The 19,378-nt window shown below is 47.6% G+C and overlaps 9 protein-coding genes across 9 annotated transcripts; 4 read left to right on the top strand and 5 right to left on the bottom strand.

Moving 5' to 3' along the window:
- Positions 1 to 1,199: 1,199 nt before the first annotated feature.
- On the bottom strand, positions 1,200 to 2,508 carry PHATRDRAFT_45569 (predicted protein). The gene is made up of 2 exons (XM_002179638.1): positions 2,044 to 2,508; positions 1,200 to 1,967 (listed from the first exon to the last, which is right to left on the bottom strand). Exons 1-2 carry the CDS (start codon positions 2,395 to 2,397, stop codon positions 1,293 to 1,295), a joined length of 1,029 nt encoding a protein of 342 aa, XP_002179674.1. The 5' UTR covers positions 2,398 to 2,508; the 3' UTR covers positions 1,200 to 1,292.
- A 1,194-nt stretch (positions 2,509 to 3,702) lies between these two features.
- Positions 3,703 to 6,326, top strand: PHATRDRAFT_20026 (predicted protein). Its single transcript, XM_002179834.1, has 5 exons — positions 3,703 to 4,171; positions 4,247 to 4,588; positions 4,670 to 4,881; positions 4,972 to 5,378; positions 5,456 to 6,326. The coding sequence occupies exons 1-5, from the start codon at positions 3,886 to 3,888 to the stop codon at positions 6,147 to 6,149; spliced, it is 1,941 nt and encodes a 646-aa protein (XP_002179870.1). The 5' UTR covers positions 3,703 to 3,885; the 3' UTR covers positions 6,150 to 6,326.
- Positions 6,327 to 6,510: 184 nt separating this feature from the next.
- PHATRDRAFT_35296 (predicted protein) lies at positions 6,511 to 7,945 on the bottom strand (the record flags this gene model as incomplete). Its single annotated transcript, XM_002179637.1, has 2 exons — positions 6,511 to 6,992; positions 7,054 to 7,945. The coding sequence occupies 2 exons, from the start codon at positions 7,943 to 7,945 to the stop codon at positions 6,511 to 6,513; spliced, it is 1,374 nt and encodes a 457-aa protein (XP_002179673.1).
- Positions 7,946 to 8,201: 256 nt separating this feature from the next.
- PHATRDRAFT_20024 (predicted protein) lies at positions 8,202 to 9,856 on the top strand (the record flags this gene model as incomplete). Its single annotated transcript, XM_002179833.1, has 4 exons — positions 8,202 to 8,631; positions 8,683 to 8,848; positions 8,927 to 9,337; positions 9,408 to 9,856. Coding segments are annotated over exons 1-4 (1,407 nt in total), but the record flags the coding sequence as incomplete, so codon positions are not given.
- A 1,918-nt stretch (positions 9,857 to 11,774) lies between these two features.
- PHATRDRAFT_45565 (predicted protein) lies at positions 11,775 to 13,021 on the bottom strand (the record flags this gene model as incomplete). Its single annotated transcript, XM_002179636.1, has 1 exon — positions 11,775 to 13,021. The coding sequence occupies exon 1, from the start codon at positions 12,960 to 12,962 to the stop codon at positions 11,775 to 11,777; it is 1,188 nt and encodes a 395-aa protein (XP_002179672.1). The 5' UTR covers positions 12,963 to 13,021.
- Positions 13,022 to 13,594: 573 nt separating this feature from the next.
- PHATRDRAFT_45564 (predicted protein) lies at positions 13,595 to 14,754 on the top strand (the record flags this gene model as incomplete). Its single annotated transcript, XM_002179832.1, has 2 exons — positions 13,595 to 13,678; positions 13,702 to 14,754. 2 exons carry the CDS (start codon positions 13,595 to 13,597, stop codon positions 14,752 to 14,754), a joined length of 1,137 nt encoding a protein of 378 aa, XP_002179868.1.
- Positions 14,730 to 15,864, bottom strand: PHATRDRAFT_45563 (predicted protein; the record flags this gene model as incomplete). The annotated part of the gene is made up of 1 exon (XM_002179635.1): positions 14,730 to 15,864. The coding sequence occupies one exon, from the start codon at positions 15,862 to 15,864 to the stop codon at positions 14,842 to 14,844; it is 1,023 nt and encodes a 340-aa protein (XP_002179671.1). The 3' UTR covers positions 14,730 to 14,841.
- A 528-nt stretch (positions 15,865 to 16,392) lies between these two features.
- Positions 16,393 to 17,476, bottom strand: RFC5 (predicted protein; the record flags this gene model as incomplete). Its single annotated transcript, XM_002179634.1, has 2 exons — positions 16,393 to 17,118; positions 17,186 to 17,476. The coding sequence occupies 2 exons, from the start codon at positions 17,474 to 17,476 to the stop codon at positions 16,393 to 16,395; spliced, it is 1,017 nt and encodes a 338-aa protein (XP_002179670.1).
- Positions 17,477 to 17,955: 479 nt separating this feature from the next.
- PHATRDRAFT_45561 (predicted protein) lies at positions 17,956 to 19,251 on the top strand (the record flags this gene model as incomplete). The annotated part of the gene is made up of 3 exons (XM_002179831.1): positions 17,956 to 18,398; positions 18,437 to 18,512; positions 18,594 to 19,251. 3 exons carry the CDS (start codon positions 17,956 to 17,958, stop codon positions 19,053 to 19,055), a joined length of 981 nt encoding a protein of 326 aa, XP_002179867.1. The 3' UTR covers positions 19,056 to 19,251.
- Positions 19,252 to 19,378: the final 127 nt, after the last annotated feature.

The raw sequence follows: 19,378 nt of genomic DNA, 5'->3' as shown, positions 1-19,378 counted from the left end.
TATGAGCTCGATCAAAATCAGACTGTAACCATAGCTAAGTCTCGCATAGCGGTCTGATATGATTTCGGGAATCTAACGTTGGGGCGCTTTTGTCAGTGACATTCTTTGCTTCTGAAATTTCATGCCTGGCGATGTTTTCACAATGGAACGTACCAGTCCTACGATGCAGCCCAGGCCAAATACCAAAAACAACGACGCAATGCATAAGGACACTGCTCCTTTCGCCCGGTAGAACTCCATGAAGAACCGTTTAAAAGTCGGGGATTCGACATTCTCGTGTGAAACAATCGTCGTGTGCATGCAAGTGGGGGAACAACAGCAGGTTACCATACTCTTGGAATTAGAAAGATCAATACACCTGATCGGCCGATTCTTCAGTCTCTGTAAAATCCCTCCGAATTCTGACTAGAAGGGCAACAAGTAGCAAGTATCTTGTCAAAAGAGAACCAACATGAAAACATGCTCATTTTCAACCATATTTAAGTTTAAAATTTTACTGATTTGTGAGGAACTCTTTGTAATTACTGTTTCACTGTCAGTTAGCACATTCACGGCCAAGACTCACAGTCAAAACCACCACTGCTGCGGCACAGCCACAGAAAACATGTCATCCAAAATCAATTTTCCTGTACTGGTAGCCTTGAATGTTAACTCTTACACGTAGTCGCCCTCTCAGAGATTGACAAAAACATCCCCTGGTCTCTCTTTTTGTGGCCGTCCATTGTTTTATTGTCCAAACATAATCTCTTTTCGCCTCACAAGCAAGATTCGCCCACCGCATCATACGAGAAGTCTGGTGATCGACATGAATGTTAGTTGTTATGAGAAAATGCTTCATCGGACTTCCATAGCGTGTCCTCTGCGATTCACTCTTTAGGCTGGAATTCTTAGGCAAGGGATTGTGGAATGTAAGTTGGGTTAAACTCGTTGAGGGATATTTGAATGCACTTTTACTAGGCCTTCTCTCTCGTTTGTGGGATGAAAGTTTTCCAATAAGTGCCAAAGCAAAACAAACCCTCACTTGGCGCAGTCAATGCGCTCAGAAGGACTAGGCTCCGTCTCATAGGGAGGGAATTGTGCTCTTCATGCATTAGTTCTCTGGGAAGATGCGGAGCGATATTCGGATCAGTGTCAAACTATCGCTAACCTTTTGATCTTGCTCTATGGCTTTAGGACATGATTTTGGAAGATGCAGCAATACGTTTTTTAAGGGGTGAGTGTTACTAGGATGTATCACGAGCGCTGAAACGGCTACTCTGTCGCCAATACAAAAGCTAGAGTCGGTTGGTGGTTTAAAAAGGTAGCAGTCCGGAACCTTCCTTCTCTTTCGTAGATGCTTGCAGTTGCTCCACCATCTGTCGCCAAGGAACTTTACCGACGCCTCGTCGTATAATCTTTCCAGTACTAGCGACAACAATAGCAATGCCCTCTTCTTTGACTTTTTCGCCGTTCTGTTTGACGGCATCGCTCATTTCCGATTTTATGTACTCTTGCCATCCCTCGCCAACCGCCTGAGCCACATAGGGTTGGGTTTCGTACATTGGACGTTCGCCAAATCCACCTTCTGGCCGCGAAAGACGATCAGCCTCGGTAACATCGGTTTCAAAAGGTACGACAAGAACGTTGCTCATGGCAAAATCCATTTTTAGCAAGTTGGCTCCAATGAGAGCATCCCGCGTGGCCTTTTTCGGGCCTGCCACTACAATCATATGCTGGCGAGCGCCGGCCTGTAGTTGGCGAACTGAAGCTTGCTTGGTATCGCCAGTAGCTGAAACTTGAATCTCCACGTTTAATGTTGCTAGTTGCTTTTCGCGTTCCTTCATCCCTTTGACGAGCTGCTTTTGCTGTTTCTTTAGCTCAATCTTCTTCTCGACATTTTCGTTCAAGTCTTTTTGCTTATCAAGATCGAATTTCGTCAAAAAGGCAAACACTGCAACCGCACCGAAATCAATGGCCAAATTGATGTACTGCAATTTGTGAGTAGCCGAGTGGTGAGCTTATAATGTTTCGATCAACATTGGTTTATCTGTACCATTTTCGTACCTCAGTATTCATATCTACGTCAGATCGCGCACCGCTTATAGCTGCTGCTGTTCCCGATAAGTTGACGAGACCCCCGATAAAGGCACCCGCCCCTAAAGCCGTGTACAGAAACAAACGCAGCGTGCGCCAGGGGGCGATGCTTTCCGAAACTAGCTTTGTGCGGAGACCTTCGTCGAACGGTTTCTTGCTCTTCTCTTTCTCCGCGAATAATGGCGTTGTAAGTAGTGCATTTGGTGAAGATCGACAGCTTTGAACCAGTGAGCGAGTCGAAGATGTAGCCGGTTGCGCCGGCGAAAAGGCTTCCGAGCCCCTGGACAATGAAACAAGCGTGACAACTCCGAGCAATACTTTCATAGTAGATTTGATGCTATAGCAAATTTTCTGAATGCCTAAACTTGTGGTTCTTTGTGCCACAGTTCCAGGTAGTCACCGACTTACACTCGGTAATCAAGTTGCCATTTTTGATGTTGATGCTATCGTTGCAGTGTGATCGCATTTTTGTTGCATCATTCACAGTCAGTCAGCTGACAGTGATTCATGATGGATGCGTGTATCTCGTCTGCACTATCCCGCCTGGCGACGCACAGGTGGTACAGAACAATTGCGTTGTCCAAAAGTCATCCGCTCTTTGGCCAAAAATGACGTCACGCTTTTCTCCCATAACGCAAGGAGTAATGACAGTGAGTTTGCATGATTGATCGAAACTATGAGAGTTGGCCGTCTCTCCAGACTAGGTAGCTAGAGGGCGCGCAATCAGCTCCTCCATTCACTCAGTCAGCTTACTAATCACATTGCTGCATTTCTTTAAAGCTGGGCTGCCGCTGCAAATTGTAATACTTACAAATACTAAACGAACACTCTTCTATGGCTGCAGACGCATCAGACGTAGTTCTCCGATCGAGACCAGCAATGAATTCCGAGCAGTCCGCAGCTCGGGAATCCCATTGGCGCCTCGGTGCCTTTCTTGGTCTACTGGGCTTGGATATGCTCGCCTCTGTTCTCGTCTTGACGCCCCTACTGCCTTTCACAAGCCGTGCAACAAACGAAACCAGACACTACACATTGTATGGGTCACTGCTAGATCTCTGTCTTCTAGCCGTGGCGCGTTTACTGGCGATTGGGTTGGGTTTACTTGTTTCCCTCTGTCGGGCTAAACCGCCACCTCAGTATCCCTTCCCGCTGACCCATCCGAACGGCGAACGGAAGTCGAACGAAGAACTGGAGCAAGAAGCATTGGAAGAAGCTTTTGGCTCATGGTTCCGACGATACGTGTCGCGCCCGTCGTTTGGCGGCGAAATGCTTGCTCTAGTCACACAAGTTTTTTGTGTAATCAAGTGCCTGCTGCGAATGAATGTGGAGATCGGTGTAAAGCAGGACGTTGAACCATTCCATCCCTTATTTTGGTTGGCAGTTTTGATGACGGCTATCTTCTCGGTTGTAGAAGCTACGGCGTTAGATCAACAATGTCTCCTTGCCACACGATACGGAAAAGATAGATTCGTACAGTCACCACCAGGTTTGTTACGTTCGATTGGTTCGTCGCTGCATGTACCACTATTGGGCAACAATGAAACACAAGACATGCAAGAAGATACGGACATGGAACAGCCAGAAGAATCTCGTGGTATCAGTGATATTGGTGCCGACGCCAGCTACAAGGCTACACTAGAAGATCTTTTGACAACTATCTATCCAGACTTGCACTTGATTTGTATCGCGTTTGTTTTTTTACTCGCTGCCGCTTCTGCGCAAATTTGTATTCCACGCTATTTGGGCCGTATATTGGATGCCTTGGCTGCAGCTTTTCCAAACGCAGATGACAATGACTCGCGGCACGAATCCATGTGGGAAGTCCCGAATTTTATCAAGTACGTCAAACTGCTTGTGCTTGCGTCGGTTTTGGCAGGAGTGTTTTCTGGTCTACGGGGCTCTGTATTTACTGTGGTAGGCGGACGAGTGAATGTGAGACTGCGAATCCAGTTGATGGACTCGTTGCTTTCTCAAGATATAGGCTTTTTTGATACTACCAAGACTGGTGACATAACTAGCCGGTTGAGCAGTGACACAACTCTAGTTGGCGATCAAGTGACTCTGAATGTAAACGTATTTTTGAGATCGCTTGTTCAAGGTATGTGCCACCAATACTATCGTTTCTGTTTTTAAAAGACTGTCGACCTGAAATCCATACATTTCTCGTTTCCAGCTTTCGGGGTATTGCTTTGCATGTTTCTTATTTCCTGGCAGCTGTCTATACTTGCATTTATTTCGGTGCCGTTGATTACTATTCTTTCCAAATGGTATGGCAACTACGTTCGATCATTGACAAAGCTGATGCAGAAGAAACTTGCGGACGGAAATAGCGTCAGCGAGGCTGCCTTTGGATCGATGCCCACCGTACGGTCATTCGATGCTGCTGAAGCTGAACTAAAGGAATTTGAGCAGCACATGGGCAAGTATCTTGCTTTGAACAAGCGATCAGCAGTGGCTTACTGTGGGTATGCGGCATTTACTACGGCTGTCCCGCAGTTGGTATTTGCGGTTGTTGGTATGTCAGATAGAATGCCCGTATATGTTTACATCTCATTAAAATCTGTTCTCACTCATAGAATGTCTACTTCACACAAAGTTTTTTATGGAGGAATGCTTGTACGAAATAACGATATATCGATTGGTGATCTTGTTAAGTTCTTGCTCTATTTACAAGCTCTATCGGATGCTTTTTCAAGTATCGGATACATTTTCAGTTCGCTTACCCAGGCAGTTGGTGCCGCCGATAAAGTCTTCGAGCTTCTGCATAGAACGCCCCGATACCGCGAGTCCTCCGCACAACGCGAGGCTGTGCGGGACCGTAATATGTACCGCGGCATGCTCGGGATTGAAGCGGTCAAAACTCGCATGCAGCGTACAAAGGGTATTCGACTCAGTAAGCCTCGTGGAGAAATCCAGTTTGAAAATGTGGACCTGTACTACCCAGCACGACCCCAGCGTCAAGTTCTGAATAAGCTCTCGCTTAAAGTTGAGCCAGGTTCCATTATCGCGTTGGTTGGTCAGAGTGGTGGCGGTAAAAGCAGCGTCATGTCACTGATTCAACATCTGTATGAGCAAAGCGGAGGAAGAGTCCTTTTGGACGGTCAAGACGTTCACGAAATAAGTCCGGAATGCTTGAGTAGAACAATTTCGATTGTTTCTCAAGAACCTACTTTGTTTGCCCGAAGTATTAAAAGAAATATCATGTACGGCCTCGAAGGAACGGACATGGAACCAACGCACGAAGAGATCGTCGAAGCAGCGAGACTGGCCAATGCAGAGTCTTTTATTGAAACACTGCCCCAAAAGTGAGTAGAACATAAACAATCGCTATCGGATGACAGCCACAAATTTGCTATCTGTGCTGACATTATCTTCAATTAAGGTACGACACGGAGGTCGGAGAACGTGGTGTGCAGTTGAGTGGGGGCCAACGTCAACGGCTTGCAATCGCACGCGCCCTCGTAAGAAAACCAAAAGTGTTGCTATTGGATGAAGCAACCTCTGCCCTTGATGCAGAAAGCGAACATTTGGTACAGAGCGCAATTGACGATATGCTCGCAAGAGGGAAAAACGAAAAGGGGGAGGGCGCAATGACTGTCCTTATTGTCGCTCACAGATTATCAACCGTACGAAATGCGGATACTATTTTTGTTATTCAGAACGGCCAGGTCGTGGAAGAAGGCAATCATGGTCAGCTTTTGGAAAACCCAACTGGTGCGTACAGCTCATTGATTCGGCGACAAATGCAGGCACAGGAAAAGCTAGATATCGCAAAGACCCCGGCCGATCCCAATAACAAGAGTGCCTCGAGACCTGTCAACCCTTCCGTGAAACACTTGAACAGGAAGCTCGCTCCGAAGCATGATGGCGTATCAAGCCAGCGATTGCCGACTAGATCTCCAACGGCGCTGAAGACAAATTTGGTGACGGACGAAACTCTAAGTCGACAGCCTGCAAACACTCCATCACGTAAGGGTTCGTCAGTCTCATCGGCCAGAATCACGCGTCCAAAATCGAAAAATCCAAAAGGTGCAAACACGGAATCTTCACGGAAAAATGTCAATGGTTCTTCGTGAGAGGAGAGCAAGAGCTAAGCCCCAAGCAACATGGTCGACTCTGTAGGCGAATTGAGGCACTCTGGCTGGCAGTTTGGAGGTGGAAAGGTTGGGTCCATTTTGTTTCCCCAATCATGAAATACGTAGCTGTATATAAGAAATACCTGCATGAGCGTGTAGTACAAAGGGAGCAATGTCCACTGTACTTCTAGGCCTCCGCCGTTTCGGACGGCAATCCATAAGACGGACGGTAAAAGCAACATCCACAAGCATACCACAATAATTGCTGCTAATCTCCACTGCATGCCGAGTGCTAATTCAAGAGATAAAGATATGAGGGTACGGGCTGCGATGACTGACTCTCCGGATAGATTTTCCCGAATTACTCACAGCGGAGGATTGCGCAATTGATACCAAAAATGTAGAAGTTGAAGATATAGTAGCACACTTTCCCCCAAATACGTAAGGATTCTTCAACCACGGAAGGATCAGACGTAAACATACCAATTACGCTGTACTTGAATATCCAAAGACCAACAGCAGCGATTGCACCAAAAATAGCAATAAAGAACACGGTCCACGCAGCAATCTTTTTTGCTTTAAGAGGATCGTCCCCAAGGACGTTTCCAATTCGTACGGATAGACCAATGCTTGTGCCGAGAGGGATCATGAACATCAAAGGTATGACATTGTAAGCGATCGTATGCGCGCAAAGTTCAACCATTCCAAACGATCCTGCCACAAAACACATGGCTTCCCAAAACCACCATTCGCTCAGCGAAAGCACACCGCCGAAACTCAAATGCAAAAATTCCAGAAATGGGACAGGGGATAACGCCTCTTTGACAAAGGCTATAGAAAATCCTGTGGAAAATCTAGAAATTAGATGGGCAACCCACGTGGGACAACTTTACAACCGACATACCTGGCCAGGTTTCGGGCCTGTAGGAAGGCCAACAGCGTAGGTGAAGAACTAAGAGTAAAAGCATAATCCACTGAGTTGATGCAATTGCAAGTGCTGAGCCCTGTAGCCCCATTCTTGGAATCAGGACTCGGAGAAGTCCAGGTTGAACAAACACGCACGGAATCACACTGGCATAGACTGGCGGCCAAGGTCGATGCTGAGCAACAAGAAATCGCTGAATTACTCGAAAGATTACGTTGGCGGGGACGCCGATTAGATACAGAGGAATCCAAGACGAAGCCAGGGCGGCTGCAGTCGAATCTTGCCCGATGGAGATCAATACCCTTACCACGACTGTACAAAGTGGAATGATCGGCGGAAGCAACAGTACAGCACAAGCCGCAACACTGCGGATCGCCAGACGCCCTACCTCTGGATAGTCGCCTCTTCCATATGCACGAGGCATCAAAGTATCCGCGGCTGAAAGAGTACCGACTACTATAGAAAGGCAAGTCAAATTCCCCACCAGACTTCCCAAGGAAAATCCGGCGAGCTCTTCCGTACCGAGGACGCGTCCAACAATTGACGCTGCTTGTGGAAACAGAAAGAACATGCTAAATTGGATCGCTACGGATGGGAAAGAGAGGCTTAGCAGGAGCCATATCTCTTCCGCGGCGTGAAATTCGCTCGGCTTGGTTGTGGATGCTGCCGTCGATTCGTCATCACGTTCAGCACTTGCGCCATCCTCGGCATCATCCAACGACATGGACAGCGAAAGTACCGCCGGTCTCCCACTGCAGCTATCGTTTCCCGCCATCTCGGTAGTGTTGCCCCCGCCTTCGATTCCTATGGATTGCGTAGGCGACAAGTGGACGGTTTGCCTTTTCACCGTGAGCGAAAAGTAACTGCTCATTGTTCAACATCATTCGCGTAAGATCATGACCGGTTTTGTCTTCCGACATAAAATCTTCTCTCCCGAAAAATGATTGGGATATCCAACGGACAAATATTTTGCAAGTAACCCTCTTTCTTTCCAAAAGAGCTTTACTGTTAGGACCAAGTTGCTTCTTGTTGCCACTGTAATTCGAAATTATGTGCGTTTATTTCCATTTTACTCGCACTCATCCACTACAGGCAATGATAAAAGTATGACCATCTACTGAGTGTAGCAAGATCGTTGGAATATTTGAGCTGTGAAGTATCAAGAACACATGACACATGACTCCTCAATCTGCTGCCGAAGTAGCACCGCTGACAACGATGGCGTCTGCCATGTTTTTCGGTACTATCATTTTTGCGACGGCTAGTCTCGCGACGAAGTCAGTAGCGTCAGGCGACTGGCGAGCAATCCAAGCGTCTAGAAATCCTCGGTCGACTGCATTGGACATTCGGTCTTTCTCGTCCGTGTTTACGCTTCTTCTCCATTCTACTGTTTTTGGTTGCATTTTGTTGTACGCCTACCTCTGCGAGTACCATCCTCCCTTTCCTCACGGTGTCAAAACCTATGACCGAGATGAATTCTTCTTTTTAACGGCTCTGCTGCTGCTGGCTTCAGCTTTCACGCTGAAACGAAACCAGCCTCTGGGTACAGGATCTTCTGTGGTTGATTCCATGTCGCACGAAGGTGACTCGAAGACAATAGCACGCCAGCGCTCGGTTGCACCGTCTGTCGAAGCTACCGAAATCCTCAATCGAGATCAGACAGAAGAATGGAAAGGGTGGATGCAGTTTATGTTTCTCCTATATCACTACTTTCATGCCGAGGAAGTTTACAACGCGATTCGTGTTATGATCACGTGTTACGTGTTTATGACAGGTAAGTGGTTGCGGATCATCCCTGGTCCATGTATTTCATTCTTTTTATGCTAACTTTTCTTTATCTTTCGCCTCATAGGATACGGCAATTTCTCCTTCTTTTACATAAAGGGAGACTATAGCATCGTGCGTGTTATGCAGATGCTTTGGAGATTAAATTTCTTGGTCGTCTTTCTTTGTTTATCTCAAGGTACAACCTACATTTTGTATTATATATGTCTCTTGCACACCTACTTCTTTCTGATGGTGTATGTGACTATGAAGATCGGAACTGACTTGAATTATTCCAAGTGGGGAATACGCTTGAAGCTCGGAGGGTTGGCTCTACTCATCTTCATTGTATGGGATGTGGATAGCGGGATTTTCCGTCTCCTTCATTGGCCGTTCCTTGGTGAGGTACCCGTGCTCGGCGCTACTTCTGGCAGTTTGTGGGAGTGGTACTTTCGATCTACTCTTGATCATTGGTCAACTATTCTGGGAATGATATTTGGTGAGCTCAAGGTTCCTTTTCTACTCATCGCTTTAGTTTCTCTCAAAAATACTCACGTATTGCTTCGCAGCTCTAAATTTTCCTATTACCAGTTTGTTCTTTCGAAAGCTGGAGTCCCTGCCTTTTGGACAGCATGTCGCAGCCAAAGCAATATTAGGTCTTGCATTGGGAGGCATCTTCTACTGGTGGGTATGTTGGCCTTTCCAGTTGAGCAAGTTCGACTACAATCAAACGAACTCGTATTTTGGATGTATTCCAGTATTGGTGTATATTTACTACCGAAATGTAACCCCTTGGCTAAGGGGACACACGCTAGAACTCTTGCATCAAATTGGCAAAACGACGCTGGAGACATATTTGATGCAGCACCATATCTGGCTCACCTCCAACGCAAAAAGCCTTCTAATTCTGGTACCCGGTTGGCCAAAGATGAACTTTCTCGTCGTGAGTTTCATTTACTTTGCTTTGAGTCGAAGGCTCTACCAACTCACTCTTTTTGTGAGGGGCATGCTTCTACCGAATGACCGTACCGCATGCTTCACAAACACTCTCGTTTTAGGCGCAATCTTGACGGCCTACACTGCCCTCGCCCTCTTCTTGAAATTACTTGGCATACTTTGTTTGTCGACTGTATGCATTGTTTCCGCTCTGCTGGGTATGTTTCTATACAGACTTATCATCGATACCACATGGTTATTGTATGTTTCAGAGAATCGTCGAAGCTCTTCAGCAGTAACTGTCTTCACCTCCAAACGGTGGAGTCCGTCTTCAGGCACACTTAGCTTTTCCGCTGGTACTGCTGCGATTGCATTCCTTGGACTTTGCTGGAACAGTATGGTTCTATTTGGAGCAGGAAAGACACAAATATTATCCAATGCTTGCGAAGCAAATGTACAACGAGGTTTTTGGATTCCATTTAATGGGTGCAATGGTAATTTTCGGGGAGAAGCTTACCGGGATTTCGGCGCGGGCACACTCGGGACATGTTCCCCGCAAAGCCATCAGTTTGTTTGGGGGTGGGATATTTCGCCATCATCTTCTCACTGTACAATAGCTCAGCGAAGTCCCGAAAGCCTTTTGAAGACGTTAAGTAGCCGTAATGTCACCTTTGTCGGAGACAGCATTGTGCGGCACTTGTATCATGCGCTGTGCCGACAGGTTGGTGACCATACAGCTGGTGCATATAATACGACTTTGGGAAAATGGTCTGACTTTTCGCGACGATACGGAAAGACAGACTTGGAGTTCAGATGGGCTCCATATCTTGATGAGATGGGAGACATTTTGAATCACATACAAGAAGGCACAAGAACACCAGATGTTGTCGTACTTGGAGGCGGCCCGTGGGACCGTTTGCATCGCTTCAATACTACAAAAAATAAGCAGCTTGTACTTGAAAACGCGAGAACGCTGGCGCAACATATCGAAGCGCTTAAGGCCGCCGACGTGGGTGTCGTATGGGTCAGTCCAACAGCAATTAACACCTGGGGGTTGATGACTGAGGAAAAACGAAAAAATATTCGAGATGATCAAATTGTGCAGCTTCGGGAACTCTTTCGAGAACTTGGTATAGACGATGCCGCATCTTTCGTCCTAGATGGACGTTCTTTTACGCATGGCCGTGTGCAAGAAAGTTACGATGGCGTACACTATCCCCTTGATGTTTACGATGCTGGTGCTCAAATCTTGGCGAATTCATTCGACTGGCTGCTTCCCATCCTAAACGCTTCGGATCCTTTGATCTCACCACGTCCTGGCAGTATGGCCCAACCAATTTTGGGGTTTGGTATTTTCTGCTTCGTGATGGTTGGCTTGTTTTGTTTTGACGGGTTTTTAGGCGTTTCCTATCTTGCTGCGATCGTTGCTCCCGAGTTAATGCCGTCGCGCTTGTACTTTGAAGCCTTCTCAACTCTACATCACGTCAAGAAACTGCCTACCCTTTTAGGTAACGGTATTGTTACTGAAGAATCGGTGTTGGATGTTTCTAAAAATGCCTTTCATTCGAGCCGACGCATCAAAAGTAAGGACAGCGATAATGTCAGTCCCGTCGGAGACATTAGCGAATGTGAGCTGCAGTCCTTTTTGGATGATGACTACGTCGAGGGAAGGGAATCGGAAGGAAGCAAATAGAGAGCCTCATATGTACAATGAGGTCGTAGGAAATATGAGCGTTAGTAGCAGTGACTAATTTACTTGTCACTATATAGGTCAACAAATTTTGCCATGTCAACTCGATCAATGGACCGAAAAATCGTACCAAGTTTTGGTCGAATCTCACTCCATCTGGCCCCTGACAATGCCGTTTGGTCCATCAGATAGCTGGCTTCGTCAATGGCAGCTTGTTCAGGAGTTTTGCTGCCATCTTCTTCCTGCTCCGCCATGCGGAGCTTTTTACATGAGGTCGTAGGAAATATGAGCGTTAGTAGCAGTGACTAATTTACTTGTCACTATATAGGTCAACAAATTTTGCCATGTCAACTCGATCAATGGACCGAAAAATCGTACCAAGTTTTGGTCGAATCTCACTCCATCTGGCCCCTGACAATGCCGTTTGGTCCATCAGATAGCTGGCTTCGTCAATGGCAGCTTGTTCAGGAGTTTTGCTGCCATCTTCTTCCTGCTCCGCCATGCGGAGCTTTTCGTACATGTCGTTCAATTTGGCGATCGTATCCTTCAGGGAATCCTGTTCTTCCGCAAGTTGCCCCAGCACTGCCACCTCTCGGAAATCATCCATGCTCATACCGATGGTGGTGAGCGGCAAGCGCAAGCACATTCGCGCCGCGTCCCGTGACTCTTCGTGACGGTTCGGAAAGGAGGCCAACAGGCGTGCGTAAAATCGAAAGGTCGAGCCGAAGCCAGCCAATTTACCGTTGGCCGCTTCCGCAGCAATCAGAGAACTCTGCTCGTCTCCTTTTTCCGCGTGCTGGCGTGCCATGGTTTGGTAGAGGTCGGGAAAGGGGCCCACCCGTAACAATACGTACTTGTCCACGCCGTAGCCGAGTTGCTCAACCGCGCCGGCTTGGTAGGGAGCGTCCAAAGCGGAGGCCAGATCACCCTTTCCCAAATCTTGATTGTACAGTGTGACGAGAGTACGGGAAGCGTCACTGCCGTCCGTGTCACATTCGCAAGCAATGCGGCGCATCAAATGTTCGCTGTTGAGGGCCAAGAGGCGCATGCCCGGCCCGCCGATTTGGGCTTCGACGATCGGCCAGGGATGGTTTATGTCCGATTCCTCCGTAAAGGGATTCCGGTAGGCACAAATGTAATTTCCGGAAGAGGTCGATTTGGCAATGGGAAACAAGTAAGGGTGCAGATTGGAGAGTTGTTCGTCAGGACCCGTCATGGAGGACACCAATTCGGGTGTTTCGTGCAAGGAAGTGACGGGAACAAGGTCATTGGGTTGATCGCATTGTCGACTACCGGGTGCTCCATGTTTGGATAACAGTGTCTGTAGCACGCTCATCCGCGATACATTGTTGTCGACAGAAATGGTGGCGGAAGAAGACGACGCCATCCAGAGTCGTTGGTAGGCTCTCCGGTAGTGTACCGACGTCCCTGGCGCAACAAAGGCAGCGACGGGTCGGAATGTCCAGATTGCCGCCATGACGAGAGGTCCAGTCATCATGGTGTAATTTCTAGGCAACTTGGACGGGGAACAGTGAAAGAGCAGAGACAAAAATTGGAACCGTTGCCGAATCCAAAGAAAATCCCATGGTCGACGGTCGGATACAACCGAAGCCAACGAACGATACGCCCGAAGACAGAGCGATCCCAAAACACGTCACTGTTTCTGTTTCCGAAAAGGTCCACGGACAGACATACCGACATACCGGCAATCACATTGCTTGTGCATCGAAATGTGTGTCACGACGACAACATCACCGAGAGGTACTACTTACCTACCTACCTAGCTAGAGGAATATCCGGAACCCTCTGACCATCGAAAAAAAGGTGAATGGGCATTCTGGAACACTGCCAGTTTTATACACATCTGTACGCGTCGAGGTATTGACATTGACAGTCACAGTCACGGCCAACTCCTGGTCTTGTGCTTTGCGGTTTGTTGGTGGAATGGTGTGACACGGCATGGTATGATACAGTCGCACGATGTCTGGATACTCGCATCGGCGTTCGCTGGCCTGACTTATTCCTCCCTGGCGAATGGATTCTGTTGGCGCGCCGCAACCAGTAGATTCAAAAGAGGAACCCCCGTCCGGTCGATTCCCACTCGCGCTATCGGATCAGCACGGACGGAACATGGTCATTGCCAAGTGTATAGACGAACACGAAGAGATACTTCCGTCCAAAGGCCGTTCCACCGCCACACTCGTCTCTTTGGTAGTCAGAGCAACCACCAAACGGAGACAACACGGACTCCGGAACCAAACGACGAGACGCACGAAACTTGGTTGATCGTCGGCGACGGTGATCTCTCCTACAGCGCACACCGGGCTCCACATCTCGCTGCGCGGAACGTTCGCCTCATTGCTACTGTATTGGAAGATCAAGCTACGCACCTGCGGACCTATCGCAATTCTCAAACAGCTATTGACGCTATTTCCAAATATTCCAACCACACGGTGACCTTTGAGGTCGACGCCACTCGTCTCGAAGAACGCTTCTCCACGCGATCCCTGGATCGCATCATTTTTAACTTTCCACACTGGCCGGGAAAAGCAAACAATCGCTACAATCGAGCCTTGTTGAACGAATTTCTAAAATCGGCGAGTGCTGTTCTCCGTGCCAACGGCGAAATCCACGTGCCGCTGTGTGTGGGACAGGGTGGACAAGAAGCCACATCCGTTCGGCAATGGCGTCAAAGCTGGATGGCTTCGCTGTACGCGGCCGAGCATGGTCTGATCCTCCGAAACGTCGAGCCCTTTCGAGTCGAATACAGCCTAAGTTCGTATCGGGGTGTAGATCGACCATTCGCGGTCGGGACGGATCCTTTGAATTATGTGTTTACCTTGCCAAACAGTATACCCGTAGCAGAGCATCTGCAGGTTTCGTGTCGACACGAATTGCGGATCCCGTTGGAACCGGAAAGCCTTCAATCTTGTCGCTATTCTCTCCAAGAACTGACGGAAACGAAGGTTATCACGAAACTCGCCGCAGATTTGGCACCCCAAGGTGTTCGCGTCAGCGTACCGCTTTGGGATGTTTTTACACTGGATCATTCTCCGGTACCTCTGTTAGTGTTCCTCTTAGTGTATTCTGGAGAAACAATGCCGTTGACCAGGCTGGTGGCCGATGAGATCCGGGCCAAGTTGGAGACGGCGACCTTTGAGCGCTTGGGCCTACCGGTGGCCAAACGGAATCGCATGGTATCCAAGCCTTTTCCGTATCCCCTATTGGACGTTTTGATTGCAGAATATGTTGATGCTCAAGAGATGAATCATAGTATTCACAAAAGCTAATAGCATTAACGTATACACCCGTTTTCAAATAGCTCTACAGGAGCATGTAGTCAAGAAAGAAAATGACAAAAGTGGGTTGTTCCGAAATTACAACGGTGCAGGAGTTGGCAAGAAAGCCGCGACACGTTCCTGTTCAAGGAATTCCACAGTGTCAGGCTCCAGGTGAGCCTCCATCTGCTTGACCGGAGGCAACGATGCAATCGTTGCCGGACCTGTCAACAGACATATCTTGTCTCGCGTTAACGGATCGATGCATCGTCGCACGATTTTCCAAACCCAGGCCAGAGCTGGCGGAACAGGATACACCAGTGCCTTGGACAGTCGTTCGGGAAACAACTCCAAAAGGAGCTTGCTTGTGTGCTTAATAAAGGGCATGAGCTGCACCGCATTCAAGTTGCGCCAACCTTCCCCTCCACGAGCATCAATAAGTACACAAACAAGCTCCGATGAATTCCGATCCAACTTGCGATCAATATAAAGTGCCACAGCCAAAGCATAAGCAGTCAGACTAGCAACACCTTCGTCCATTCGACCAGGAAGAATGTGCACCAGTCGCTTTCCAGTACGATCGCAAACAGGCTTTGCATGCATATGATGCATTCGAGCGATTTGTGGAAGCACGGCTGATGGGTTTTCACCCAGTCTCTTGATCGCTGAAGCCGCAGCAATATTCCAGTCTTGCAAGTCAATATCTTCCGATACAAGAAACGTGGTGATCGCTTCCTTGGAAAGTTGGTGCTCCGCTCGCCATTCAAGATACTTCGCAAGACTGTTGGTAGCGTGTTTCATCGACCCCTTCTTCGCCGACAGGAAGCGACGACGTTCTTCTAGAGTAGATGCAGGCATCGCCTTTGCCAGTAACGTTTCTTTGGCCAAAGCTGCCTCGACTTCATCTTCGGGTCCGGCATTTTCCTCGGACACCCTACCCGGGCGAAGAAACGCGTCGTTCGGGATTTGATTCCTCCGTCGACGATATCTTCTTTCAATCGCAGATTGTGACGAGGGAGTGACCTTCCAACACCAAATGAAGACCATGAGTCCCAGAATATGCGTGTAGTCTAGCCATTGCAGCCATTCCCAACCCAGGCGGATTCCCTCAAGGGTCACCATGGTGTGAAGTGAAGTGATGGCTGCTGTTTTGGGTGTCTGCTGCGATACGCAATTCTACTACCAGCGGCATGCAGATAGTGGTGGTCTGACAGTGAACACTACCGCGGATTCGCACGACAGAAGGCAAACGTTCCGTTGATGGCACCGATATAGTAGATTTCGCCAAATAACAGTAAGTCATAAAAAAGCGCGCGAGTCGGTATAACCGGGTTGCGTTCAAACCAGTCCAAAGGGTCAAACGTCTCACATGCACGTTTTACGATGTACACTCAATCTTGGTTTTTCTCATCCGATAGCCGTAGACCCCATATTGCTACGCCTACAACAACTAGAAATACAAGCAAAGCTAATCCTTTCCTCAAACGCAAGACATGTGAATCCAGCTATAGAAAACTTGCCCCAGCTGCAGGCAAAAGATTGCGCTATCAGAAGTTGATCGTGGCTTACCCGCTAAGGTAAGACTGTCTTGCCGATACCAACTTCTACGACTTTGAAACCTTTGTACGATAATCAACTAGATCAAGCATCTCAGCTTACCGAGATCGCTTCACGAGTCCGAACAAAAACCCCCACCAATGATGCGATTTGAATCTTTTCGTCTGGTCCGAAAGCTAGACGATGCTCTACGTTGCTCATGCCATCCAGCAACATGCCCAAAGGTACCGAGTCCAAGTTTTCGAGACACATAATCTTTGAAGTAAGCTCTGCCAAAACATCCGCTAATGCGTACCCTTTCATGGTGCACATTGCGGTAATCTGCTCACAGGCTGTTTGGAAATTATGATTCATAAGCCAGTCTAGAATCTGATCCATATCTGCAGGAAGTGGAGCACCGGAAGTCAAGTAGACGGAAGTTTCGTCGACAACTTCGGCCGACATGGCCGTCGACTGCAACAAGTTTAATACCCGGCGCATGTCCCCTCCGGATAATCGTAAAATTGCGTCAATGCCATCCTGCGTTGTCTTGCATTTTTCTGCCTCAGCCACTTCCGTCAGTCGGCCTTCAATTTGGTCACGAGAAAGTGGGGCAAACCGGAATCGTGTGCAACGAGACTGCAACGCTGGAATGATTTTGGAAACGTAATTGCATACCAAACAAAAGCGAGCATTCTTGGTGTATTTTTCAATGATGCGACGCAGCGCAAACTGGGCGTCGCTTGTCATGGCATCGGCTTCGTCCAGAATGATTAACTTTATTCCCTTGTTGAATAGCTGTTTCGTGCCAGCAAACTCTTTGATCTCGTTGCGGACGACCTGAAGAGAGGAGACAAAAGCTTTAGAAACCGCCGATTAAAAAGAACACGATAAACAAGCAACTTACATCAATTCCTCTCGCATCACTGGCGTTTAGTTCCAGGGTCATGCTTGAATATGCTGAAGAGCTGCCGTACATCCTCTTTGCTGCCGCTACTATAGTTGACGTTTTTCCGGTACCTGGAGGTCCATACAGCAACAGGTGCGGTAGGTTTTCGGAGTCGATAAGATTGGTGATACTAGAAACAATGTCGTCTTGCGAGACGAGATCTTCGAGTCGCTGGGGACGATACTTTTCGACCCATGGCAACTGCAGTTCGTCGGCGCGACCGGAAGGTTTTTGTGAATCAATATCCATTGGAACTAACACGATGTCGGACCCCATTCTTCGCCGGTTTGTGTCAAGTTAAAGATAAGACAAAAAAGGGAACGATTGAGGTCTTTGTATATATATCTTGCAAGAAAATGGAGCCCCGAAAAAGTGGGCTGTGGTGTTAGATTTGCTCTTGTTGTCGCTGGTCGTCTATAAGCAATGTTACGCGTCATAGTCGTTGGACTGGAGGCTGGCACGGTAAAAATATATACTACGAATAGTGGTGCCAACTTTGGAAGGCGCGCACTTTTTCGATTTGCTTTTGATTGGGAAAGCGGACAGTTGAAGCACAGACAACTTTTGAAGTACTTTGGATCGGCCTAACATTACAGTTGCGTCGGTCCAAACAAGGCCATCATCTATCATCCTACTCCGAAGCGCAAGGAAACTCGTGGACTTGTTAGCTGCGAGAGCTATGCACAGCGTTTCAATCACAACGATGAACAGAACCAAAGCTGAGAATAATGAAATATGAAGACCTCGTTGCTGCTGCACTCGCCGCTTTAAACAATCAAAATAGCGCAGCAGAGGGACATAGAGATCCCCCCAACCCGAAGCGCAATTTCGAGATAGCGGACGAAAGGAAAGCTGGAGCTGTCGACTCGAAAGCCGCTGATAAACGAGGTAGAAAGAGAATCAAGAAGGTCGAGCACAGGTTTCCTGTTGAGCCACAAATTATTCAGATCTGTAAAAAGGCAAAAGCCTACGTCAATCACAGCTATTGCGATTTCTCATCAGTTCCGCCGGAAATGGATTACAAGGATGTGGAGGCAATTGAGGAGATGAGCTTCTCTCGCAAATTGCACGATATTTTATCAAAGAAAGAGTTTCAAGAATGCATCAGCTGGCTCCCCCACGGGCGAGCTTTCAAAAAATTTATGTTCCCAAGAGCTTGGAACAAACCAAGGTATTGGAAAAATATTTTGGACACAATCGCTTCTCTAGCTTTCTGCGTCAGCTCTCAAATTATGGATTCAAGCACATCTTATCGGGACGAGATCGCAACAGCTACTACCATGAGGTAAGCCTAAACTGAGCTTGTATGCTGCAAATTTTTATATGTTTTTTTTGCCTACTGAGACTGGTCCGTGCCTTTCTTCAGTGCATGCTACAGGGGATGCCCCATTTGACAAAGTATATGCCTCCAGTGAGAGATTCACGGCGTGAATTACCTCATCCCGAAAGCGAGCCGGACTTTTACACAATTAGCAAAATCTTTCCTCTACCAGAAGATAAAGCTTGGCTACTGGAAAAGGTACTTGTAGAGAAAACTGTGGCTGCGCAACAATCACTCACCACAAGCACTTACCTTGCTGACTCGTTGTCAAGTGCTCGCATTGTGACGGCTCCACAATTTCCTGCAAACCTTATTGATTTTGCCGGGCCATTCTCAACGTCAACCAGTCTTGTGAATACAATTCCGCGTTCAACCTTAATGAGTACCAATGATCCCTTTTTGGCATTGAATGAACTCCTTTCTCGGGTTAGGGCTCAAGCGGACAATTCTACTTCATCTCAAGTTACTGCATTGGAAAGTCAAGACAATGGACGCGGAAATAGATAAGGAATTCTTCCCGCAATCGTGATTTGGCTGTTGAACTTACATTGGCTGTAAGGTTTGACAGTGAACTCCTTTTGTAGCCCTTTCATATTTTTGGTTGTTATGCTTCGTAGCCAACAATGTTCTGCTTGATGTTCATGGCCTGGAAGAGTTTACATCTAGTCAGAAAACACTTTCAAAATAGGGACCATTACGTAACAGCTCAGATGTTTCCGCGGATTCATGGTATGGGTGTTATCATCTTGGAACTAACATCACCGTCTTTGGTAGAGTCACTCACAAAACAAACAAAAGTAGGTATCATAACCAGCCCCATACATTGCCCT

Source organism: Phaeodactylum tricornutum, chromosome 7 (assembly GCF_000150955.2).
Source record: "Phaeodactylum tricornutum CCAP 1055/1 chromosome 7, whole genome shotgun sequence".
NCBI lineage: Eukaryota > Bacillariophyta > Bacillariophyceae > Surirellales > Neidiaceae > Phaeodactylum > Phaeodactylum tricornutum.
Note: the sequence above shows the minus strand (reverse complement) of the source record. Positions and strands in the feature narration are given on the sequence as shown.

Excerpts from the sequence above, each read along its gene's own strand:
- PHATRDRAFT_45569 (XM_002179638.1), bottom strand. The coding sequence starts at position 2,397 with ATGAAAGTATTGCTCGGAGTTGTCACGCTTGTTTCATTGTCCAGGGGC. Across the intron at positions 1,968-2,043 it reads ACGTAGATATGAATACTGAG|TACATCAATTTGGCCATTGA; the intron begins GTACGAAAATGG and ends CACAAATTGCAG.
- PHATRDRAFT_20026 (XM_002179834.1), top strand. The coding sequence starts at position 3,886 with ATGTGGGAAGTCCCGAATTTTATCAAGTACGTCAAACTGCTTGTGCTT. Across the intron at positions 4,172-4,246 it reads TTTGAGATCGCTTGTTCAAG|CTTTCGGGGTATTGCTTTGC; the intron begins GTATGTGCCACC and ends TCTCGTTTCCAG. Across the intron at positions 4,882-4,971 it reads CCTCCGCACAACGCGAGGCT|CCTCGTGGAGAAATCCAGTT; the intron begins GTGCGGGACCGT and ends CGACTCAGTAAG.